Source organism: Larimichthys crocea, chromosome XV (genome assembly GCF_000972845.2).
Source record: "Larimichthys crocea isolate SSNF chromosome XV, L_crocea_2.0, whole genome shotgun sequence".
NCBI classification, from domain to species: Eukaryota; Metazoa; Chordata; class Actinopteri; family Sciaenidae; genus Larimichthys; species Larimichthys crocea.
The window spans coordinates 2,208,592-2,234,636 of record NC_040025.1 but is presented as its reverse complement, the minus strand read 5'-3'; the positions used below and the strand labels follow the sequence as shown (position 1 = coordinate 2,234,636).

Genomic DNA, 26,045 nt, shown 5'->3' with positions numbered 1-26,045 from the left:
CTCTTGGGGTTGGTGCTGTGATTACAATGTGTTTGTGTGTGAGAGCATAGGATAGTGTTATCGTGGCCTTGGACTGGCTATTATAGTTTTTATGTTTAATTAAAAGAGCATATGTTTTTACTAAGATATGATACTCTATTTACACAGTTAATTATTAATACCAGATATAGAGTGTGTCTACATAAATATAAACAATCGTATCTAACCAGGAAAAGCCTCGACAGTAATACACTTCTTAAAGATGGACTGTGAAGCAACTTGATTGAACAAACAAGTCTGCTTTGAAAGGTCACCAAACTTATGAAGTGTCAGTTTGCATTTTCGAAGTAGCATTTAAATGTCATTCAGAAAAGGCATCTGTGGTGTAAAACACTGCATATCTGCTTCATCATTTCCTCTAACATTTGGATTAATAAAAAGCCAGCAAAAGATTGAATTGCATCCATTTTTGTCAAACTCATGAATGATTTAGAGGAAAGAGGATCGCAGAGTATACATTTGATAAAGCAGCAGTGTGATATGAGATGTTTTATGCTTCACTATTTTGAACAATATTTACCTGTGCACAGTAATTTGTTTGAAGGTGATCCTTACCCACAGTTGATTATTACGAGTCAAGAAAGCCCAAGGAAAGGCAGGCAGGCTCTGGAGTTCAGGTAAAGCAATTGTTCAGGGTTGACTCAGGATGACTGCAGGACGAAGCAGAAGCTCAGCTACTCCTCTTTGTTAGCTCCAAGTTAGTGCTGTGGAAAAAAAGCTGTGAGTTAAACACACCTTTGAAATCTTGCAGCTCAATTTGTCTTTGGTTAGAATATGATCACTCTAGAGAGGAACCGATTTCATCTTCAATTATTTGAAGCTGGCTCACAAAAACCACTGATATTCTGTCTGACCCAAAGCCCTTATGGTTATCCTTTACAGCTTGGCTGTTTTACATTTCATAAATCTACAGTTAAGTAGAAATAGAGCGCAGTGAAGTGATATGTCTACACACTCGAGACAAAACACAATTTTTAAGGGTCCTGACCCTGCATTTGAAAAGTCAACAGCAACTATGGTTTTGGGTTTTTGGTTTGTTGAAGCCGCTGGGATCTAATTTCTGGCTTCTGTCGACCTACGCCCAACTAAATCACGTCCAGCATGAGGGTCTACCAGTTCTGGGAAATAAAACTGCTTCCATTGGAGTGGGATCTTTTTAGAGGGGAGATGTTTAATTTAAGGTGACCCACTCAGACAGACGTCTCTTTAAGCATCTGTTTAATAGACTAATAATGAATCATTTGCATTGCTGTTTTCTTTTGTGCGTGGATTGATTACTGATGCAGTTATCTGAAACATTCATTTTCCTCACACATTGATGTATAATATTATATTTAGAACATTTTTCAGTTGCTGTCTAGCACTATTAGTTTTGTTGTCACACATCATGAGCTATATGTGCCAATCACAGAGGAATTTTCTTCCTTTGGCTGTATCTCTACGGAAAGATAAATTCATGTCAGAATACTGTCATTGCTTAGATACATCCTGTAGTTTACATATCTACGTTATATTCTTTCTCACCACTCCTCCTCCTCCTCCTCCTCCCCTGACTTACCCTTTAGATTAGACACAGATAGCTAAAAAACATGTCAGGAAGACTTTCCATAAGAAGTGGTAACAATCTTAAGCTACCAGTAGACTGCAATTAACTCCAGAAATTCATGTGGTAATTCAGGAGGTTTTGACATTCCTTATGACGGATGCTGTCACGTAAAAGCTGTCATCCTCTGGAGATCTTGAAAATTCATGAGTGACAATAAAAAAAAACTACTCATCTGTCTTTTGTCATGGTGCATTGTGTATGGAGAATGCAGGTCTCCAGTTGTCTGCTCCAGTCATGTGTCTCAGAATGTGACCTTGGACAATATGGTAATAGTTTTACCAGTTTGTTCTCTAGCTAAATGGACTGTGACCAAATTTTGAGGCGATGCATCTGTTGGCAGATTTGTCAGGGTCAGCGTCTGGAGCACGAGCGATATTTGACAGCATGTTTGTTATGTGGGAGGTCATTGGCTATACCCGTCTCATCACCTGACTTCAAACAAGACGAATCACGTCACTACTGAACATCAGAGTCGTAAAACTTGCTTCTTAGTAGGTTGCTGTATTTACATCTGTTATTATGGCTTGTCCTACACAGCTGAGACCTGAATTACTGCTGTACTGCTGCCTCACTTTAGGTCCACTGATGCCTGTCTGTTCTCTGTAAAGTTGCATATGTGTAGCCATCTATCATAGTTATTAATCTAGACTTGGTGAAGGCCGGAATAATGAAAGATCCACAAGCAAAGCTACCCTCTTTAGCCTGCAAGCTCTTTGCCAATCTGTTATGTCTACCGTCCGGAGTCTTGAGGGAGACAACTGGAGCAGCTGAAACTGTACTCCTGCAGAAGGCCAGTGAAACGCTGAATACCAGATGTCTGTATTCTCAGATGCCTTGTAAAACTCAATAGCTCTGCATAGATAAATGGACAGACTGTCCCTATTTGCATTGCCTGTCAGAAAAAATAAAATAAATAAAACTGCTTATTTAAAATAAGAAATATGTATTGTAAATGTATGAAAAAGACCACCGCAAAAAAATTGCACTGTGCTCCTCAGAATCTTGTGTACTTGAAGGTGATTTAGAAAAGGTTTATTACAGATGGCAGCGATCACACAGATATCCTAAATTTCAGGGTAAAAGTGAGAATTACTGGGTGGTCAGACCAAAGATGCCTGTTAAGTGGCTGCGTTGCTATGGGTGTGTTGCTTCTGCTTTTTGCGATGAAGTACGATACAGGAGTGGTTTGAGTTGTATATACTTGAGTTTGAAGGTTTATTAGATGCCAAAATACTTTTATTTTTACAACTCTGTCATCTTGAGTGTCATGACGGCATAGTCTTCTGTCCAACATAGTCACAAGGGTTGGGCGGAGTTGGAACTGGATTTATAGTTGTAAAATAACCTCCAATAATAATAATAATGATATGATCACATTTGACGTAATTTAAATGGACGGCTTTTATTTGTATGAATCAAGCTGAGAGTGTTCTTTTACCACCACCAAAAATCACAGCGATAGCTGCTCCATCTGTAAGTCATACTTTTAGGAAATTTGTTTCTCAAATGTATTTGTATGATTTCTAATCAAACAACAACTGATTGATTAGATTTGGATTGGACATTTCAGTGCTGCATTAAATCTGGATGATGCAGTGGCTCGTGAAGGTGTATTTGGAGAATTAAAAGGTTAATTGAGCACCCAAGCAGTCCTTATCGACTTGTATTACCACCCTCACATGATTGATCAAAAGTAGGAAGAACGTTGTTGGCTTTGCTGTTGTTCTCAAATTATAAACACATCACACATGAACTGGATCAAACACCTGGTGTGTATGACTCGGTCATGTATAATTTCACAGGTTTGAGTTGACAAAAAACACCTGAACGAGTTGTTTATAAATGTGATTAGAGCACAATAGCTTGTGGAAGACTGAGAGCACCAAAGGACATGTCAGTCAGTCTTGTAATTAAAATGTGAGCAAAAACAGCTGCATTTCTCAGCAACCTCATGACATGTTACTTTGTATTATATTGTGAAATGTAGATTTTGAAAAAATCAGCCGCTGAACTGGGGACACTGCTTATGCTATTGTGATAGTGTGATCCACTACATACAAACAGATGGCCTGTTTAGGGGGTGTCTGCTCCTGTTCAGTGCATGTGGATAGACAAGATGTTTCAAAGTCTGGTCAGGACGAGGAAGTGGCATCATTTCAAATTGGATTATGTTATAGAAAAACTACAAAATTAATTATTTTATTTGTTTAGGTGTGGTACAAGTTTATACTTGTGACCCTTCACAAGGATTTTTTCCACGAGTCCAGGAAAATATAGTCACAACATCTGGTTCCGTCTTGTCTGGTACTGAGTATGAATGTTACAAATCTTGCAAAAATCTAAGTGCATCCCTCTTTTTTCTACTCCCCACAGCTGACTACAGCACCAGTGAGATGCTAGTGAACATGGGCAACCTTCCCCTGGATGAGTTTTACCCTGCGGTGGCAATCGTCACTCTGATGCGCATCCTTAGAGACCCTTCCCTCTCAAACCACCATACTATGGTGGTCCAAGCAGTCACCTTCATCTTCAAGTCTCTGGGCCTTAAATGTGTACAGTTCCTACCCCAGGTCATGCCCACTTTCCTCAATGTGATCCGGGTCTGTGATGCCAGCATCCGAGAGGTAAGTAGAATTACTTGCAATACTGGGAGCATTAGAAAATTCGAGGAAAGAGGCTGTCTGGTTGATTTGTTTTCTGTTTACCTCTGGTTAATGTTGGTTATTCTCAAGGCAAATCTCCTCACTGTGCTCTTTTTGTTCTCCAGTTCCTTTTCCAGCAGATGGGAATGGTGGTGTGCTTTGTGAAGATCCACATCCGCCCCTACATGGACGACATCTTCACCCTCATCAGAGTGAGTAACCGTGTTAGCATCCCCCACCACCCCCACCACGACCTCAATCCCTAAATACCGATCATCCAGCTCGGCTTATTTTCCTGTGAGTCAGGCAAACAGCTGCAAACTCTTAATTGCGCTTGGTTGTGCTCGCTACCTTCCTCATTAGGAGTAATGTGTTCAGGGCCCCTGGATGAAGTCTCTCCCTGTGTCACACAGCAGTATACATCATGTATGGTGTGGTACTTTACCAACAAGATTAAAGAGGCTGCGGTATTGGGACAATGAGAAAATCATCTTATTTGTACTTGTATGATTCTCTTTCCTGTTGTTTCAAATGACACTCTCTAAAAGCAGTACAGCTCTGATGTACTTTTCCACCCATGATTCATTTTTAAGAGAAAACTGGTGAGACATTCGCCCTTATCACGTCATGACATGGGACCACTGCTAAAGCCATAGCACTTGCACTTGCACAAACACACTTGTCTAGCACATAATCATATAACAAGGCACAAAATATCATGTGACTGTCCTTGTATCGGAATCTTGGTAACACTGTTACCGACAGTTTTGCAATGGCGGTAACTCCTCCTGGAGAAAAGTAATTGAGAGAGCTGGACCACTGCACCCCAAGTCCCTCTGAGTTAATAAATGGCGGGTGAAACAAAGAATCTATTCATTTTTTCTCCAGCTCAGCTCCTGCATCCAGATGAGTGGGCTGGAATAGCCATTCAGGATGTACACTCACTTGCTCTCTAGTCAGCTGCCACAGGCAGTGAAAGCAGGAAGTTGGGGGCTGCTTGAGACCTCTGGTCACTGACAAAACACCTCTGCCAGATCTCACAGCTGAAGCCCATTGACTGATTGACGTATTGCGTGACTTCAAGTCTTCTACCTTAACTCCAATTGCTATTATCTCTAATGTACACAGTGACCATGCCTAGATTTTCCAAAACGGTGTCATAAGCCACACAGAGACGTGATGTCAGTCCCAGTTGACAGGAAATTGTCTCCATTCCTCGCCATCTAGTATGCTCCATCATGATGCTCCCTCTCTGCCTCTGGCATTTGAAAACTTAAAAACTGTATTTCCAAAGGGAAATCTGCCCAAACGTCTCACTCACACTGAGTTCATCGCTCATTCTGACCCGGTTCCTAAGACTCACACAAACCCTCAGCACTATATGAGGGCACGGTGGATGAGGTAGTGCTTTGGACTCTCTGAATATTGTAAAAATATATATTCAAAAATCAGACTCGTTAATTTAGGTCACTCTTATTTAGGACAAACAAATAACCTACTTCAACAGTAACGTCTGTCTGTCTGTCTGTTTAGGTATTATTAGTATTGTGCATTATTTAGATCACAAATTCTGTTGTGGCATTTACCTGATTTACCTCAGTTTATCAGTTTCTGAAGAAGTACTTGAATGAAGTTGTTCTAATTCATGCCAACATGTTATGTTCTGACCCGTAGGAGTACTGGACACCAAACAACCCCATGCAGAACACCATCATCCTTCTGATCGAGCAGATTGTGGTGGCGCTGGGTGGAGAGTTTAAGCTCTACTTGCCCCAGCTTATCCCACACATGCTGCGTGTCTTCATGCACGACAACAGTACCGGGCGCAGTGTTACCATGAAGGTGAGTGCAACCTGGTGCAGTTCAGATGACCCTCCGACCAGAGGGTATCCCAACCACCAGGATTCAAAGAAAAGCTGCTGTCTCTCCTAAATTGATTCACAGAGTTTATACTGCACAAAGTAATACTAAATAATGCTACAAAGATTTGTTTAGTAGTAAAACAGTAAAAAAAAAAATGTTACTATTATATGTACATAGAATTTATACTGTCAGAAAAATTTGGTCAGAGTCTTTAACTGTGACACCTTTACAGACAGAATTACAGAAGAGATTAGATTTCAACCAGTCGTGTTAAAAATTCAGTTATTGCCACAGTAAACCTAGAGAATTCCTCAGGGAAGAAAATGGAACATAAACATAGGAATAAAATTGAAAAAAATATATAAACAATAAAGTTTTGACAAATTGAGAGGTTATAGAAATGAATCCAGTGCGGCTGGAACTGAAATTGTGGCCACAGAGCTGGAACAGCTTTTTAAGAAAGTGCTTTCAGAACCCTCGGCGGAGACTTAACAAATAAAAAATACTGCTCGGAAACAGGTTAGTGCTGCCATGAACGCTTATTCAGCATAGTGCAGAGAAACAGCTGAAAAATAAAAAAGAAAATTGAGTCATTTGAAAACACTTGCAATAAAAACAGACCAAGCTGCCTTCTGTAGCCCAGTGCATAGGCCGTATCATTGTCAGAGAGGCCTCAGTGTGTGTACTTTTTAACGATGCCTTCCCTGTAAAGAGTGTCATGTTCCAAGTCTGTGAGCAATGCAACGTTTTCCATTTTGTCCAGTCACTGTCAATTCCATTTACATGATTTGATTGGTGGTCTTAGTTCAAACCTTATTTTTAACTTGTGCTTTCCATTTGACATCCATGGCAATTATTCACTCCTGTCTAAATACATTTGATGATGCTCTGAGGAAGTCTATATTCTAAACAACAGGCTATTATAATGCTTATTTCTCTAATTTACAGTTCTTCCTCTATTTGGCTGATCATTCATTTAGTATATAACATACTTGTTGTTTGAAAAATGTGAAGGAGTATGGATGTAGAACTGTTATAAATCACAGTCAGATGAAGGTATCTTTATTATTTGTAGCAAGCGGCTTAATTAGGTTTAAATGATTTAAATGATGAACTGATGAATCATTCTATCAACAAAAAAAACTAAAGTTTGAATACTGCCTCAGGTTTAAAGGTAACCTGTGGATTATTTATTTATTTATTTTTTTACTACTGGTAGTGCTACAGAGCAATGTTTATGTGAGCACAATCCCTGTATGAATGCATGGCACACATTCCTGATGACAGTGTAATGCTGCAGTTTGTGGTTGTAGTGCACAAACGTATAAAATATTGTATAAAACCATTTCTTTCAAAAATGTTATATAAAAGGAAATTTATTTAGGCCTCAAGGATACAGGATAGTAACACTAAATGACATTATAATTTTGTTTACAAGAACCCCAAAATGGGTAATGGGCTTTTAAATACCTATACATTTTGACATATGAATTTGACTCTTCAGTGTTCATCGCATTTGATAGATGGGTTGGGAAGCTGTTTGGCTTCAGTGAGTGCAGGACAGAGGTAGAGCTTAATGGCAGCAAATTGTGTATTAAGACTGTAAAAGGAACAAATTTCTGAACTGCTGTTTTCTGGCATGCTAGCCATGCTTGCTCCAATAGTTTATGTTTGCAACCTGAGCTGCACTGTTTCCCATTCTCTCTGCTTTTGGCCACACTGCACGAGTAAATTTCTCTATTTCAGTATGCCATAAGAATTCTCTAAGACAACCCTGTGAAAGAGGAAGATATATAGGATTGACTGTGCTTGTAGTTTGATTATATCGGGTCCTTAAGATAGAAATATGTGCTATATATTTTTATAGAGAAATTTAATGTAGCAGTAATGTGACAGAGTTAAAATTTTGTGGGCATAATTAATAATGGCAGTAAAGCATATAGCATATAATGTCCCAGTATAGAATGACTCCGAATAATTTCTTATGTATCTAATTTTTTTAGGTCAGAGTTGACCACTCAGCTCCTTAGACATTTGACAGTTGTACTGATTGATGGAGAAAAAGTGACACTTTGTGTGTCATAAATCTGGCGGAGAGGGCGCAATAATTAGATTGAAAAGATCAGATGTCAGATTTGAGTTGTTATTTGAGTAGATAACTCAATTTACAGAGCATCGCCAAGAGCAGTGTGTATTTTTATAATGTGCTTCTGTCACTCCACACTCTTCCAGTAAGCACAGAGCTCAGCCCACAGTTGACTTGCTGCTTTCTGTTCGTGGTTTCCTTCGATATGCATCAAGACTATTCAGGTCTAAGCCATTCACTTGTAATGCAGCAGTTCAAAGACAGCATAGATGTGTAGCTCACACACTCTCCTATTTCAGCAGCTGCAGCCAGTACTTGTCGGGTTTTCCCTCAAACCCTAAATCATGGTTGAGGCGCAGACCGCAATGACAGAATCATAAGAAGCACAGTCATCTAGTGCTCTCTCCTCTGGTGCTGTTTTGTCTCAGAGTCTGCAGTATTAGATAACCCAGCAGCCCACAGTCTGGATAGTCTATAACTCAGGCCTGAGTCTGGAGCCTAATCTCTCGCACAGGATGGGGGTCAAGAAATGGGGGAACTGGGAATCGGGTTACCCTCTAGTCCAAAGGAGAAGAAAAGAAAAACATACTTCCATCATTTAAAGGAGCTGTTCTGTCCAGCCAACACCAACCCCTCCCTTCCAACTCTCTCACACACACACACACACTTGCACACCTCCAACTCGGCTTCCTGCTGTCTCGCCGTGCACAATTTAGACATGGGGGTGGAGGTGTGGAGAAAGAGCGGAAGTGGTCATGGTGCGTTGTTGAGGGGCTCGGGTGCGTTAGTTGGCTGCAACATACGTCATCCTTTAGGACCACCATCTATTTATGCACACTGCTCACACATGCTTCACACACCATGACGTGACCATTAAACCAAACTGCAGAACCTCCTCTCAAATAACAACCACACAGCTCATTTTTATTTAAGATGTGTTGTGGACAGTTGGCTGGAGGGATGGAAGCGACACTGTGTGCTATCAGTGAGGACACATGTCAGACTCTGCAAAGGATACATGGTGAATCTTAATGCTATGATGTAAATAAATGTCAATTCTGTGTTTTTAATTGCACAGCAACAAAAGGCACTTTGCCTTTTTGTGCAGTGTCATGAGATAACTTCTGTTATGATTTGGCGCTATATAAATAGAATTCACTAGAATAAACAGTACTATTCATTTGCACTATGGCTATCTACATAGATATATCTACAGCATTAGAAGATATCATTTCAGCATTGTCCAACGCATTGTAGTGATTTGAAGGTCGTAGCACCAGTCATGTAAAAATTTTATCATAAGACTACAATTTTGGGTAGTTGGCATCATGTTTTCTCTTGAATGGATTTCCAACTTTGGTTTTGGACAGCTCTTAATCTTACACAGTACAAATTGGCTGTTAGGTAAAATTGTATATTTGATATACAAGTTGTTGTTGCCCATTTCTCATAACTTCTTTGAAGTGGGTCTTAGAATATGTGACCGTATGTGTGCAATTTGTTTGCAAAAACACACACCTAAAATGTGTGAGGATCTACAGGAAAAATCAAACCACAGAGGCCAAGGTTGTGTACGCCTTATAGTAAAATATGACTGTTGACCCACCAGCAGGCCCACATTGTGAGTTTCTGTGTTGTGAGTTTTGTACTTCCAATATGCCTTTGTATTTTATTTTATTTTATGGTCTGTGTGCTGTGAAGTGACATACAAATAAGATACTCACTCACTCATTCAATCATTCACTCGTAGTGACGCAGAATTTCCCTGAAAGCTAACATGTGTGCCAGCACCTCGAAAAAGAGCCTGAAAAGGACTATTTAGCCATAACAAGCTCCTTAAAATGAACTGCTCATGGTAAGTGTTAAGGGATGTGTGACTGAGCTGTGTGTGCTCTCTTTTGCAGCTGCTCAACGCCATCCAGCTGTTTGGTGCCAACCTAGACGACTACCTGCACTTGCTGCTACCTCCCATTGTCAAGCTTTTTGATGCCCCTGATGTGCCCCTGCAGGCCCGCAAGTCAGTACCAGCCCTAAGATACCAGAAAGAAAATCATGGGTCTCCTGGTAGAATTCTTTACAGCATATATATATATGCCCTTTTCTTTCATATAGACGGATCTAGCTGACAAATACTCAACCTTTTCACATGTCATCTAGGCTATTTAAAAAAAGCCCCATGGAGCACACCATGTGTCTGTCCTAACGTTGAAGTGAGTGTGTTGTGTTGATCTGTTTTTCGTTTGTGTGGCTCAGGGTTGCCTTGGAGACACTGGAGCGGCTGACAGAGTCCCTGGACTTTACCGACTACGCTTCACGCATTATCCACCCGATTGTTCGGACACTTGACAGCACGCCTGAACTGCGCTCCACCTCTATGGACACACTGTCCTCTCTAGTGTTCCAGTTGGGCAAGAAGGTAGCTATTGCTGTCCTCAGGGCTTTAGATGTACCTAATATCCAGAAGACTACTTCCAGCCTCCCTACTGCTGGCTTCACACGAGCAGCATTTCAGTAACCCCTCTCCCCTCTAGTCTTTATTACTTCCTGCCAGACTGCTGATGTCATTGAGCATTTGGCGGCGGGGGGTGGTGTTTATGAGTGTGGATGAGGTCACATTTACCTCTCCTTCTTCTCCTGAGCCTCCCCCTCCCTTATCCCTAAACCCTCCTATCGTTTTCAGGCCTAACCTCAGAACCACAAGCCCACGTGCAGCCACGGCTGGCAACAAACATACAGAGGAAGCTTTTGATCTGAGTCTCAGGGCGGTTGGATACAAGTGCAGGACACAAAGTTATTTGGCTTGTTATGAGGGGTAGCTAGACGAAACCTCATAAAACACTCATACACCCTTTTATTTACTCTCCTTCCCTTCATTCTTATTTACAGTACCAGATCTTCATTCCCATGGTGAACAAAGTGATGCTAAAACACAGGATCAACCACCAGCGTTATGACATACTCATATGTCGCATTGTTAAGGTAAGCCCCCTAAATACATCCAGGTTTTCTCAAAAACATATTAAAGCAGTTAATACTAGGCACATTTCCAACATGTCTCCTGAATTCATAAGCATATGTTCATACCTCTTGCCCAGTCAGACCCAAAACATTATAACCCTTCATAGCACAGACAGAGTAACTGCACATGGTCAAACAATAGATTACACAATCATAATTAAACAAAACTTTTTTTTATGTACAGTGCACCATAAGCAAGTCATTACCATGCTCTATTTATCAACAGTTATCCCTTAGGAAGGAAATGCTTTTCTTTGAGGCCTGATTCAACAGTTCATCTGTGTGTGGCCTGTGTGTGTGGCCTGTGTGTGTGTGCGTGTGTGTGTGGCCACTATAGGGTTATACTCTTGCAGAGGAGGAAGAGAACCCTCTAATCTTCCAACATCGCCAGCTTCGTGGTGATGCTCTGGTCAGCGGGCCAGTGGAGGCAGGACCTATGAAGAAGCTTCATGTCAGCACTACTGCACTTCAGAAGGTCAGAAGAGATAACGTACATTTTACCTTCAAAACTGTTTCATTACGTAGTAAAAGATAACACAGACAAGACACCGGTGTTTGTTTCACTGCCATAGTGGTTAACTGCAGGTATTGTGATTGTGTATAGTAAACAGTCCTGTGTGTAAACCCATAGTTTACTCGTGTTGATGAAATACGGACCAACACACCAGTGATTAATTAAAGGAAAAACCTGAACAAACAAGCAGGAGAGACATCATGAATGCAGATGCTTGCATGCAGGTCGCAAGCGCCCACTGAATGGTTTGATGAGTATAAAAATGATGCAAATCATGGCCTAAGCCGAGATATATACAGTTGAAACCAGAAGTTACTATATAAAAAGACACACATGCTTTTTTTTTTTTTTTCTTACTGTCTAACATGAAATCAGACAATCACTTTTCCTGTTTTAGGTCCATTAGGATTACCAAAATTATTTCTATTTGCTAAATGCCAGAATAATGAGAGAAGGATTTTTTTGACATTTTTTTATTACTTTGTTCAAAGTCAGAAGTTTCATTAGTATTTGGTACCATTGCGTTTAAACTATATGACTTGGGTCAAACGTTCTGGATATCGTTTCACAAGCTTCTCACAATAGTTGGCAGGAATTTTGGCTCATTCCTCCTGACAGAACTGGTGTAACTGAGCCAAATTTGTAGGCTGCCTTGCTCGCACATGCTTTTTCAGCTCTGCTCATAAATTTTCAATAGGATTAAGATCAGGGCTTTGTGATGGTCACCGCAAAACATTGACTTTGTTATCCTTAAGCCACTTTGTAACCAGTTTGGCAGTATGCTTCAGGTCATTGTCCATTTAGAAGACCTATTTGTGCCCAAGCTTTAACTTCCTGGCTGATGTCTTGAGATGTTACTTCAGTATTTCCACATAATGTTCATTCCTCATGATGCCATCTATTTTGTGAAGTGCACCAGTCCCTCCTGCAACAAAACAACCCCACAACATGATGCTGCCACCCCTGTATTTCACAGTTGGGATAGTGTTCTCAGGCTTGCAAGCTTCCTCCCTTTTACACCAAATGTAACGATGGTCATTATGGCCAAACAGTTTGATTTTAGTTTCGTCAGACCAAAGGACATGTCTCCAGAAATGAAGGTTTTTGTTCCTGTGTGCATTTGCAAACTGTAATCTGGCTTTTTTAAATGTTTCTTTTGGAGTAATGGCTTCTTCCTGGCAGAGTGGCCACTCTTACCAGCTTCAGCCAGCATCTTCACAAGGTCTTTTGTTTTTGTTCTTGGGTTGATATGCACATTTCGGACCAAAGCACGTTCATCTCTGGGACACAGAACCTGTCTCCTTCCTGAGCGGTATGATGGCTGGACATTCCTATGGTGTTTATACTTGCATATAATTGTTTAAACAGATGAACGTGGCACCTTCAGGCATCTGGAAATTGTACCCAAGGATGAACCAGACTTGTGCAAGTCCACAGTTCTCTTCCTGATATCTTGGCTGATTTCTTTTGGCTTTCCCATGATGTTACACAAAGAAGCAGTGTGTTTCAGGTGTGCCTTAAAATACATCCACAGGTGTGTCTCTAATTAACTAAAATGTTGTCAATAAACCTATCAGAAGCTTTCAAAGACATGACATCATCATCTGGGCTTTCCCAAATTGTTTAAAGGCATAGTAATCTTAGTGTATGTAAACTTCTGACTTTGAAGAAAGTAATAAAAGATCCTTCTCTCATTATTCTGGCATTTTGCAAATAGAAATAATTTTGGTAATCCTAATAGACCTAAAACAGGAAAAGTGATTGTCTGATTTCATGTCAGACAGTGAGGGGGAAAAAAAGCATATGTGTCTTTTTATATAGTATATGTAAACTTCTGGTTTCAACTGTATGTCCAGATTAACTTGTCACACAGCACTCTCATCCACTATCATCAAAACACCGAATGAGACAATCTTTTGGAAGAACGCTGTTCCATTCTTTGGAACATTTGATGAATGGTAGCCAACATTTTATGTGCATATCTTTGCCAGATCACACACACATTACCTGTAACACTCGTGATCTGGAGGAACTGTACTTCTCCTCTGTACTTCCCAGTGACTCCAGAGACGGATAATTTCTGTCTTCTTCACAGGCTTGGGGTGCTGCCAGGAAGGTATCCAAAGATGACTGGCTGGAGTGGCTGAGACGTTTGAGTGTCGTCTTGCTGAAAGAATCGTCCTCTCCAGCCCTGCGATCGTGCTGGTCATTGGCCCAAACCTACATCCCTCTCGCCAGGTACACCACTTCTGTCATGTCTGACTCACCTCCCCTCTCCATTCCTCCTTGTCTCAGTTTTTTAATACTCCACATCCACGATAGACCTTTACAGCTGAAATTTTAAAAGGTTTTCCATATTAACAGAGAATTTGAAGCCATGTCTTTGTACTTTCAGGGACCACTTAGTTACCAGCACTACAAGACTGGTTGCACTAGCTACTAATTCCAGATGTGACTTTGTTAAACTGTAAATGTGAAGCAGATTGTTAAATATAAAATACTATTAATGCTCGAGATTGAAGCTATGAAACACCATTGCACATATACAGTGATCCTCTTTACAAGCTATGGAATAATCTTAGATACAGTTTAATTGTCTGGTCTCTATTCTGAAAAATAGCTGTGAAAGAGAATTCAAAATTGGAATTTGAATGTCTTTGTTTTAATATGTAAATGCTGTTTTTACGCTCCACAGGGACCTGTTCAATGCAGCCTTCCTGTCTTGTTGGTCTGAGCTGAGCGAGGACCAACAGGACGAGCTCATCCGCAGCATTGAGTTAGCGCTCACCTCTCAGGACATTGCTGAGGTCACACAGACTCTGCTGAACCTGGCAGAGTTCATGGAGCACAGCGACAAGGTTAGCACTCAGCTGCAGCAGCTAAGTTTAACCACAGAATCCCTGAGACACAATTTTGGACTGAAGGATTGTACTTGTCAGGTTTTATTAGGATGCTTGCAGGTTATCTTAGATTTTTAGAAAGGTTTTGATGTTCCCTAGTGCATTTTAAAGGGCTGATGAATAATGCTTTTATTGCCTCATAGAATATAACATTTCAAACCATCCACCATGAATCAATAAGGTTTAGATGTTATTCATTACTCCCAAGGACTCAACAAATATAGTTAGTTTCTGAGCTTTTTATACAAACAGTCCAGCCCCTTTGTGGAACAAGAAGTACATGCCCATTGGATGCGCATGACATTACATGCTTTTGAAATACCATTTGAAAATAGGTCATACTTACATGCCTCTCCAACTGGCAAAGCAGCAGCACTCAGACCTCATCTGTTTTAATGTTGTCTTTGTGGAAACAACGATGATGATTCACTTGGCTCACTTAATTTGATGTCTTTCTTTTGTCATCAACATATCTCCTGACTAATCTGTTTGTGCATCTGCCAGAAATGTCAAATGGTGAATTAGATACAAAGCAGAGATTATGACTGCAAACTATAGAACATAGAGGTACTCGGTAGGTTTATCAGTAAATGCATCAATGCAAGAACAAGAGAATCCACCCAAGACTCCTCACTTGCCCTCATATTTTATAGAGGCGTGAATCTGATTATGATTCAGCTATTCAAATGCATGATTCTCAACACTGAAAAAAATAATATAGAAAATTGAAAATGTTGCAGCTTTACAACTTTATTATTCAGCTAAATCTGCTTTAACTTTGTAGAGGTAGCACAGTCCAGATTATGTGCTGTCACTGCATCGATGCAGAATCTTCCACATCCACATCCCAGTGTAACCTAGAATTTATTTACCAATATTTTGTGGCGCTGGGTTGAAGTTTTGTCCAAACAGCAATACATTCATTTATTTTGATAAAAATAAGGAACCTTAAAACTACAGAACTACTTTGTTACACAGGTGTTGCAAGACTGCTAAAAGGTTAACAGAGAAAGCCTTTCAAGAGAGCGCTTTCTCTCTAAGCTAACTATTTGGCCACACATGTTGAGCTAATTAGTGGTAATACTGTTATGTTGAGGGCAGAGACCGTCATGGTTGGGTCATAATATACTTCTACTGCAATAGAAGAATTTCATTGGGGTCCCCCCCCCCTGCTGTGAAGCTGTAGTAGAAACACATATAACGTGTCCTATTCTCAGCCAGTGGAAAGAAGGACATAAGATGTTTTCTGTAGGTTACCAGACTTTGGCACATTATGTCACTTACAAAGGCGCATTATTACAAATCATTTAAATGCTACATCCAATTACCTTATTCCAGTCATTCACAGTAAGTGAGTTATAGTCTACATTAAACAGCCAGAAAGACTAATACACTCAACAAAAACACCTCACTTCTATTTTGGGTGTAGATACCATTTTTTTCCCCCCTCAATATTTCCTGATGTTGCAGCGGGGGCAATGAGTGCTAACCAGTTGGCAGAAGGATGGATTATTTTGGCAAAGTGCTCACTAACACTGTTTTTTAACAAATTAAAGAACAGAATATGAGAGAAATAAACATTTTAGTCTTTGATCTTTTAATACAACACATATAAAATGAGAAACAAATGTGTTGTGTCTACGTTTTACTAGGTTGCATTGATGTTTCAAACCCAGTGGAGGGTCATTCAAGTTTCATCTTATTTAGGAAATAAGATAACTTCATTTTCATAGACTTTGATTTCTTTTCCAGGGTCCTCTGCCTCTCAGAGATGATAATGGCATTGTGCTGCTTGGCGAGAGAGCTGCCAAGTGTCGTGCCTACGCCAAAGCTCTGCATTACAAAGAGCTGGAGTTTCAGAAAGGTCCTTCTCCTCTCATCCTGGAGTCTCTTATCAGGTAGGAGCAAACCATTTTTTAAAAATGAGAAACAACCACAGCTTTTATAAACAGTGAGAAGTTAAGCTCAGTCTTTTTTCATTACCACAATAGACTGAAAACAGCAAGCATACATTTTATCTTTACCTGAACAAGGTAAATAAGAAATTACTGTATTTTCCTATACATATTTTTATTCAAAATTTACAAAGTATAAAATATGCACATTCCCTGTTAAGTATATGCACATTACACTTTTTCACCATAAAAAACATGTATGGTACATTTGTTACATTATTCAAGATTATTTGACAGCAATATATGATTAATAATGATAAAAATAATGTGTGAATAGATAAATCATTAAAGTTTAATAGTTATAATATCCAGGGACCAAGTTACAGTCAAAGTTTGTGGGCTTTTGTTCTAACAATCCAGTTTCTTGGGAGTACTGTAGATCACAAGTTCATTGATCCAGTGTTTTTTTTGTGCTGTGGATTTTTCAGATTTCCAGTTCCAAGTATACGTTGTTTGGCAGTGTTTGCAAGCTGGATAAAATACTTCTCATGATGAGTTATGTTAAGTGAGCTGGCGGCACCCAATGTTCAAACTTGAGGATAGTTAGAAAGTTAGTGTGGGATGTTGAGAGAATAGAATTCAAAAGAATATGTAGATTCATAAATTCCTGTAAGTTGGGACTTATGACAAACCATTTCTTGGTTACTTTGAGTGTCTTTCAGTGTCAATGGAGTTAAGCGCTTCCTGCTGGTTGAGATTCATCCTCGTCACAAAAACTGTGTTTGACAGGTGCCTCTATGATTCATAGTTATTGCAGTAGAAGTTATTGCTTAAAGACAAACATAAGCCATTTGCTCAAACGTCAAATTTTAATATAATAAATCCATTAAGAAATGATATTACAACTACCCTGTCCCATAACCCTTTGATATCGTCTGTCATCTTTTCCATCCCCTTTTCTCATCCTTCTTTATTTCTCTGCCTTTGGCATGGTATGGTGAAATCTGTTTTCCAGGCATCTAATTGGACGCTTGCCCCCTTTTCATCTACGAGTGTCTGGACTTGTGTTTCTCAGGGGCCTGTTTTCAATTTCTCAGGAGCCTTGATGATGATGAATGATGGGAGCCGGCACTCTGGTGTTTTCAATATCCCCATCTGGTTCTCACCTCTCCAGGATTTCCCATAAAAGATCTAGAGGCCAGTGTGCAGAAAGTACTGCGTAAAACTGGCTCTACTGAGTCGTCGCTGTATTTAAAAAAGAAGCCATATCTGATGCACAGTTTTTGATGACGAGGAGGCATCGTCACTGCTTTTTTAATACCTGATGAGTCATGATGTTTGTCCATGAGTCTATTCACTCATATGGATGTTCAGTTAAAGTTCAGGGTATTAAAATCTGAGTAAGTGACATACTCATAATAGTGCAACTTTTATGAGTTGTCCCTGGTATGAAAAATGTGTGAGGGATTTTAAGAAAATCAAAAGAATTAGTTTGTGGTCTGACTGTTTTTTTAAGGCCTTAGAACTGTGGATAGAGCCAGGAAACTGGTCACATTTTCCCCATTATTCCCAACAACACAGGAACGCTGTTAATTGAGCATTTGGCCATGGTGTTATTAGTACATCATGCAGTGTCTTTAAATTTACTTATATTACTAATTTCTTTCTGTTTTATTCATTTTTGTTGAATTTGATAATATCTGGTAGTATGTGAGGATGGGGGTGAAAGCTATGTAATAGGTATTCTAGAGGTCTGTAAAAGTAAAGTTCTTCTTTTACAGAGTAACTATAAATTTGGTGGTTCCATCACTACTGTAGCGACTGGAGCCGGACAATATTGCATCTGGACCATGTGTTAATAATAAATGTGTAGCCATGATGTTACCGGGCACCATGGAAATGCTTGGAAATGGAATTTTAAATAAACTTTAGTATGTTCAGATGTATAGAGGGCTGCAAACTGTTAAGCAAAATCTCATCTTATGCAAGAGCGGCCTTTGTGCATTGTTTTAAAATTTGGTGAACGTATAATACTGTAATCACAAGGACTAATTTATAAATACACACAATAAATATAATTTTTTTGCAGAGGCTGAATGAAGCTTGTTAAAATATTTTAGCACTCGTCTGGATGGTGCAGTCCATTTCCACACCATAGTTTCTTTGATTCTTTGGGTTTATTACGTGGAGGAGCCCAGTGGTCAAGTCACTTAGCCCTCACACAACATTTTTGTCAAATAATAACTCCAACTTTTGGCAGCTGAATTCACAAAAGTTTAACTCGCCTAAAAAATAGCTATAAATTTCATTTCCAGCAGTTTTCCTAAATGAAGCATGCCAGTCATTAGAACTGTGTTGTACCCTCTATGGAGAGTTTACGTCAGTAGGAACTGACCTCTTATACTTACACCGTCCACCACAGTTCAATGTCTGCTTTTGTTGTTTGGGTCAAAGTTTGAATACTTTCAAACATCAGCATAGACCAGGTCATTCCACTGTGGTCGTTCATCAAAAGGATAGGGACACATGTCCAGCTTTAATTAGATGTTCACCGTGACTCAGTGTGTCACCTTTTACAAGGAAGCAAATTTGACTAGGCCTAATAATAAGCCTGTATAGGCGGTAGTCCCTGTCTGTAGGTATTTGAATGCTCTAAGGAATTCTTTGTTGTGTTCAAAGAGTTGTAAAATACTGTCATTGTAGTGTCGAGGCAGTAAACCTAGAGCTATTTAAGTTGATAGCATAATACAGAGTGTGTGTGGTCTAGTTTCCTGCATTTGACTTCGGTGCCCTGGGACCTTTGGCAAGAATGTCAGGAGATGACCCAAGGGTCAGAGGTTGGTGGCTCAAGGCAAATATGTTGCCATTATTGGACATGAATGGACACAAGACCTTGATTTGCTTTGTGACTTTGTCACATTTCAACCATGCTATTCAGCCAGGGAAGAGAATAATGTAGAATTATCTGTTTGAGACAGTCATGCACCGTGTTTCTTTTAAAAAATATGTTTATTTTCTATCACATAAAACAACATAATTACACTGTACACATTTTACAAATTACACATTTCCATAATCAATGGTTAGGATTTTACAATAAAATGCAGTGTAATTTATAAGAAATACCTTTGGTGGTTGGTCCCATTCCAGCAACTCACAAAGATCCTTTTTAATTTCTACCAGTCCTTGATGATTTACACATGAACCAGACCAGTCTGGACTGATTCGTGCTCCTTGTTTTAACTAAAAAATACATCTTAGTGCTTTCAAAACAAACGAGAGGAGGCAAAATGCAATACCCATATGGGACAGTGGTAAAAGAACATCTATCAAAGCTTTTAAAAAATAAAATATCTTACTGATAAATACATAAATTGAACTACAATTTACAATCAAACACGGCAAAAACATTACACATTCATCTGACTGAAATTTAACCAGACCATCACAAACATTTCATTTCTTTCTCAGTCCAGGGAAAGCTACAATTTGGTTGAACAGGTATTAGTGAGATCTCTCAGCATTCATGCGTATGATCTTAATCCAGGACACACAGCTGAAGCACTTATGGTTGAAAATCCACTGGCCGGACCTTCATCTCCACTTTCTTGAGGGAGTAGTTGGACCCGTGCCAGCCGTACCAAGTGATCCCATCTGAGTTCTTTGTGTGCTCACCGTAGCGGTAAAAAACGCCATTCAAGTTTGAGTCAGTGCAGCAGTTGTACCAGTAACCACCTAGAAAGGTAGAAAGGTGAGGGGAAAGAATTAGACCTAACTGTTAAATGCAGGGAAATTACCCATACCCGTAACAACTACTGTAAATGACTACATGGATTGTCTTGAGTGGGGTCGCCCTTATAATTTACCTTTGCGCCGAGCAGCACAGTCATCCACGCATTTGTCATTGTCCTTGTTGATGGTACTGAAGTTGGTGTTGTTGTGGTAGCGCAGAGAGTCTCCAGCGTTTCCGCTGTAGTTGGAGAGGAAGAGCTTGTAGCTGTTGAGCTCGTTACCCACAGTGAAAAAGCCGTACTCAGCATAGCGTGTCTTTCCTTCCCAGTCCTGCATTGGAAAACACATATAACGTGATTGAGAGGGCCAGTTATACAACCTGAGAATATTGGTATGGTCTGCCTACCATCTCTAAAAAAAAATTTAATTTATTTGTCATTTTTAACACTCAGTACCCATAGGAATAAACTTGTTCTGTATTTATTCCCTCTTACATTTAACTATAAAATAGTTTATGTATGGTGGTTTACATATTCTTGTTCTTTAGTGTCTCAGCCTAAGCTTACTGTGTGCCATATTATCCAACACGTACCTCCATCTCAATCCTGAGCATACTGGGTTGTCTTGTTAGACGGAAGATGTGGTCATTGCCCAGCCAGAAGTCTCCACGGATGGATCCGAATCCACTTTTGTACTGCTTCCAGTCACGGTTGAACGATGTCAGGCCGACCTTGCGCCTTTGGATCAGAGTCCAACCACCTCCATTCGTCTCCATATCGCAGAAGACCTGAAAGTATTTACCATAATGTAACAGACCAAATTGTACCAAAAGGTACACAATGAAAGCATGCTATACGTAAGGCTCAAATACGTATTCAAATACTTACGTTCAGCTCAGGTGTACCCAGAAAGTCATCTTTAGGCAGTTTGTACTCGCCAGAGATCTTGTAGTTCTTGCTGTAGAGGGATGCACAGTCATATATGGCATCTGGGGAAACAAAAGAATCACTTCAGTTATGCCAAAACCATATGCAGTTTCATGAGCAGTTTTTAAAACTGTGAATGCCATAAATTCTAACAGTTCTATGGATATCTGAGTGATTGGACAGATGAAAAATGACCCTTACCCCCATCAAAAGCAAAATAAATCAAAACAGAGAACACGCACACCATGGCACTAATTTTTGCATGGTTCCCCTCTTTTACTGCTGTCACAGTATGGTGATGCCATTAATAGGGCTATGAGATCACTGCAGAGCAATAAGAAAAAGATATGGAAACCTTCTACTGCTTCTAATCTTTGCATCCTTTCCTGTTCTGCTCTCCTGTCTCTAATTTACTGATGTTTTAAAAAGGCCCCTGTGTTCCCTTTGCCAGTGACATGAATGTGGCCCTGTTAGACCACACAGTTAAGGTATTGAAATAATAAACTACGTCATGCCTGGTTAAACTCTCTGCAGCAGCCACTGCTGATTAGTAGTGTGTAAAAGTTGAGATGAACGTCGGCGATGGTTTGGCTTTGTCCAGTCCTTTATTTACAGCCCTACAGATGGTATGTTACAGCTCTAAATTAATGCTTTCGACAGCCGTTGGGCAACTGCAATAAGTGTATGCACTGTAATCTATCTCACGACTTATTCACAGCAGTTGTCTGACATCCACAAAGCAATGGAAAATACTGATTATATTTTTTTCACAGCTAAATAAATATATGGTGTTGTGTGAGTGTAGCTGGCTTACATTCCACAGAGCAAATGGTTTCATTCCAGTGAAATAATAACTTCTGATTTACTAGAGTTTATCGATTAAAAAATCATTACGTTTCCCAATGAAAAGAAGCCCTTGTAATGTATTCAGACTAAACAAAAAAAATCCAAACCAGCTGTTTTTCATTCAAAACTAAATTGAGACAGGCTGCAAAGGTTGGAAGACAAACTGTACACAGCAAGGTTTAGTCATATCTAAAATCTATGTCCAGATGTGGAAATAACTTGATGACCAGGATTGTGAATTCGACAGCTACTGCTCAACAGGTGAGAGAGAGAGAGAATCATGTAGCTTAAAAAATGCTCCAGTCATCAGTTTTACCATGTGTTAACATTTTACAAGCTCTCTTCACATTGATTTAATTTAGCAAAAATAAACTAAAAACTTAGTGAGTGAGTTTTTTGACTGCAACCAGCAACACACAAACTTTAACCACAATGTCATTTAATTTTCTACTCTATTAAGAGCTACTTTAACGTGTTGATGCTCACCTGATGAGGTCTGGGTAGCAGATTGTAGGGTTTGTAGCTGCATGATCTCCACACGGTTGTTGATCTCTGAGTACTTGCTCTCTGCCTCTGTGACCCGGGCTTCTTGCTGTCGGTTCTGCTGGTCCAGCTCCATAATTTGCCTCACAACACTCATTAAGTCGGTCTCCTGCTTGCGACTCAGCTCCTCGAGGAGGCTGGTCAGATTGGCCACCTGAACCTTGAGAGAGCGCACCTCATCACAGCACTGAGCCTTGACAGGCTTTGGAGGTGCCAGTCGCTTCCTGGGATTCTGGGCCCATGTCTCTGCCAACAGGAGCAGTGTGACCCCCAAAGCCACTACGCTCAAATTTACCTTGACCATTTTCTATATAAAAGTTCTAGGTTTTAACACAATATAAGGTGTTTTTTGGTTGCTTTCAGTGTTCAAAAGCAGTCACTACCTGTAGAAGGTCTTTGCTAGAAATATCAAACAGACCAGTTGAGTTGGAGCTCCTCTTTGACCAGTGGCTCACCCAGGCTCTGTCTTATTTCCTCAGTGAAGCCCTCCTCTGTCTGAACATCTTAAATATTTTGCATGTGGGTCCTCCCCCTCTCTCCCGGTGCGCACAACTCACCGTGCTGACCCTCTCCAACCTTCAGGGTGGAGGACCTTTCCCATCCCTCCTCCCCCTGGCCACCCCCTCCCTCCTCTGGCTCTACCCTCATCTTACTTTCACTCATTCCACAGAAGTTTCGCCCACGTTTCTCCTCTCTTTGTCAGGTGTTGAACGTTTCTGGGCATTAATGTTTTTTTTGCCTCTGCCTGGAAGAGCTGCATTACTGAGGAAACAAAATAAAGCTACTGTCTGAACTCATTGCACTTCCAGTTATGTGCCTGTTGGTTTAGTATGGCAATTCTTGATATCTCTCTTAATATGTTTTGACTTTAAAAAATGTACCCATACATGAACATGGTGAAAACATTTAAATACTTGTTTTAGGCTTTAGTTGTCTGTAATTTTCTTCCCTGTCTTAAGCACCTTAATTACCCTGTTAATGACAGATTTTACTATATCCTTGGGGCTGACCATTTCTTCAGTAAATGTGGTGTTCACATGCCAAGAGATGTGTGAAGTCACTAAATACTCTTAATTGTAGGTTAAGTGTTCTATTGATGCTACCCCTTTTTTGGCAGATGTTGAAGCAGGCGTGTTTTCCGACAAACCTTTCAGCATCAAATTTCAAAAGGGTGTTGATATAAGGAGAAAGGCTTAGTGAATCCTCCAGGATAAAATTAGACCAAAATTCAGTTTGCATTAAGTGGAAAGAATTTGTTCAGGAACGGGCAGGCAATGTCTGAATATGCTGCGTGTACATGTGTAAAGGCTTAACATTTTGTCATTACACGTGCACTGCATTTTTAAAGTAGCTAAAATGGTATACTGTTACTCACTAGTGAACCACAGGGCAACAAAATGAAGTCATATTGTTGCAATTTTTATGAATAACAGAAGGAATTGGCAGCTATTTTCTCTCCTGTGTTCTGCCTTATAGCACAACATTGACTTTGGTTTTTGGGTTTGTTACCAACGCAAAGCAATTTCACAGAAACAATCTCAGCATTGTAAAGCGCAGGAGGCACTATAATAACTTAAATATACTTAATATTCCAGGTTCCTCAAATGTCAAAGAATTGTTCAGTTTATATGGGAACCCGTGGGTCACTCATAAATGTATTCATTCTGTTTTTCCTTGTAGGTCATATGACCACAACCAGGTGGTTTGGTAGCCTATTTATGTCTTAAATAAATTACATTCTGTTTTTGTTGGAGCTGGAGCCAATTTTTCGAACAATTATGGAAGATGCAAAGCAGCCTTGGCCCAGTGAAAGTGGTATCCTTGCAATGGTGTATGTTTGTGTGGCTTAATGACGGTGTTTACAAAATTCCTGCTTTTGGGTCATCTTCACTTTTAAAATTTCTAACATACCAATCACTGGCCGGGGGTGAAAATAATTTCTTTGCAATGTCAGACATCAGAGAGGCATTCTTGACGCTCTATTCTGTGGAATTTCTATCTCATCCCAGCTTCCCTGAGGAGTTGCCTGCATTGCCAGCTTAAAGGAGATGCCTTTGGAGATTAGGCCAATGGGATGGTGGTGGGGTTTTGGACAGTGTTAAAGTATGCCTTGACTATTAAGACAACAGATGACTTCTGTAATATGCAGCTATGTGTGATCATTGCTGTGCAAAATAGATGAACTGCCGTGATAGAATACGCTGTAAATGCAGGGAGTTGTGCATAACAGTACTAACTGAGACATGGCTGAACCAGGACATTCCTGTCAGTTTTTACTTGAACTTTATGGGTTTTTCCTTCTCCACATGGACAGGAATGAACTCTCTGAAAAAGGCAGGGATGGAGGTGTTGGTACATTCATAGACGATAAATGTCGACAATACACAGTGAAGTACAGTAGCTGTATTAAAGCACAATATTTTAGTACTTTCTTTAAGTCTTAAAAGAACTATATATTTGCATTAAAGATGCTGTGGAGCTTTTGACCACTTGTAGTGCTATGGAGCAGTGTTTTTATGAGTGGGTGTGTATCTCGTGTATGTGCACGTGCATGATGAGATGCACATTCCTACTGGGATTAAAACAAAAAATCTGTAAATGAGAATATTTCAGGCTCAGCTCGACACATTTTGTCTATTATTATTTTTAATTAATCAAAATGTAATATTTAACTTCATAAGTTAGTAATATTTTTGAAAGCACAAAGCAGGGAGCAGAATGCCCCGATAAGGCTCTTGGAGAAACTTTTGCCCTTGTCGTACTACATAATCTGGCATCACCAGCGAGGCCTTGTTTTGTATAAATCCTCAGGATTTCTGTGTCCATTCTGCCAAATGTTTGGCAGACAGCCCTCACTATTCATGGCTTAGTCAGGCAAAAAAAAGGAAACATTTAAGATCGTTCTGTTCTGCATCATCTTTGTGTCATGGGAACTACATTTGGAACACAAATAAAAAGTATGACTTTACTCAAATTCCAAAATCTTACACAATTATGAACGGTCTGTTGTTGCTTTGATGTGTCACAGTGCCGAAGTGAAATAGTTGGATTCATGTAGCTCTTCTTTTCTCTGGGCATTTTGCTCCCTGAATGTTGCTAGTCACTTTATACAGCTGGTCATCGCTCTGCAATTTCCCCTCATACTCAATGCATGTTTTTTTAATATATATATTTTTTTATGCTGACATGTGCTTTTAGTTTTCTGTATTTGTTTGATTTTCAAGATTCATGTGGCAGTAATAAGCCATTTGTCATCTTTATACAAACATAATAGACGGCCTTTGTGTTCAGATCGTTCCAGCCAGACAAATTCTGAAGTCTGATGAGATCATAAACATAATCCTTCTTGATTTCTCATTTGTCAAAAAATAATGACAACGACTTTCAAATAATGTTACAGTCTCATGCACCTATTCTTGCTTTTAGCATAAAATA

At 39.8% G+C, this 26,045-nt stretch overlaps 2 protein-coding genes across 3 annotated transcripts in view; one reads left to right on the top strand and one right to left on the bottom strand.

Annotated features, from left to right (window-relative positions):
- The window catches only part of mtor (mechanistic target of rapamycin kinase), an 82,055-nt gene that overhangs the window by 12,852 nt on the left and 43,158 nt on the right, over nucleotides 1-26,045 (top strand). For both annotated transcript variants that reach the window (XM_027288345.1, XM_027288344.1), the window contains 10 exons: nucleotides 4,019-4,269; nucleotides 4,413-4,499; nucleotides 5,962-6,129; nucleotides 10,141-10,253; nucleotides 10,490-10,652; nucleotides 11,123-11,215; nucleotides 11,592-11,729; nucleotides 13,864-14,006; nucleotides 14,464-14,626; nucleotides 16,421-16,566. In XM_027288345.1, the coding sequence (XP_027144146.1) occupies nucleotides 4,019-4,269; nucleotides 4,413-4,499; nucleotides 5,962-6,129; nucleotides 10,141-10,253; nucleotides 10,490-10,652; nucleotides 11,123-11,215; nucleotides 11,592-11,729; nucleotides 13,864-14,006; nucleotides 14,464-14,626; nucleotides 16,421-16,566 (1,465 nt within the window). The remainder of the gene's footprint in view (nucleotides 1-4,018; nucleotides 4,270-4,412; nucleotides 4,500-5,961; nucleotides 6,130-10,140; nucleotides 10,254-10,489; nucleotides 10,653-11,122; nucleotides 11,216-11,591; nucleotides 11,730-13,863; nucleotides 14,007-14,463; nucleotides 14,627-16,420; nucleotides 16,567-26,045) is intronic.
- On the bottom strand, nucleotides 19,577-23,104 carry angptl7 (angiopoietin-like 7). The gene is made up of 5 exons (XM_010731554.3): nucleotides 22,554-23,104; nucleotides 21,183-21,283; nucleotides 20,888-21,082; nucleotides 20,430-20,625; nucleotides 19,577-20,298 (listed from the first exon to the last, which is right to left on the bottom strand). The coding sequence occupies exons 1-5, from the start codon at nucleotides 22,912-22,914 to the stop codon at nucleotides 20,129-20,131; spliced, it is 1,023 nt and encodes a 340-aa protein (XP_010729856.1). The 5' UTR covers nucleotides 22,915-23,104; the 3' UTR covers nucleotides 19,577-20,128.

What these genes read in the sequence shown, in the direction of transcription:
- angptl7 (XM_010731554.3), bottom strand. Translation starts at nt 22,914, where the DNA reads ATGGTCAAGGTAAATTTGAGCGTAGTGGCTTTGGGGGTCACACTGCTC. An exon ending in TGCTCAGGATTGAGATGGAG is followed by an intron (nt 20,626 to 20,887) that starts GTACGTGTTGGA and finishes TTTCCAATGCAG; the next exon opens with GACTGGGAAGGAAAGACACG. An exon ending in CTGTGCTGCTCGGCGCAAAG is followed by an intron (nt 20,299 to 20,429) that starts GTAAATTATAAG and finishes CTACCTTTCTAG; the next exon opens with GTGGTTACTGGTACAACTGC.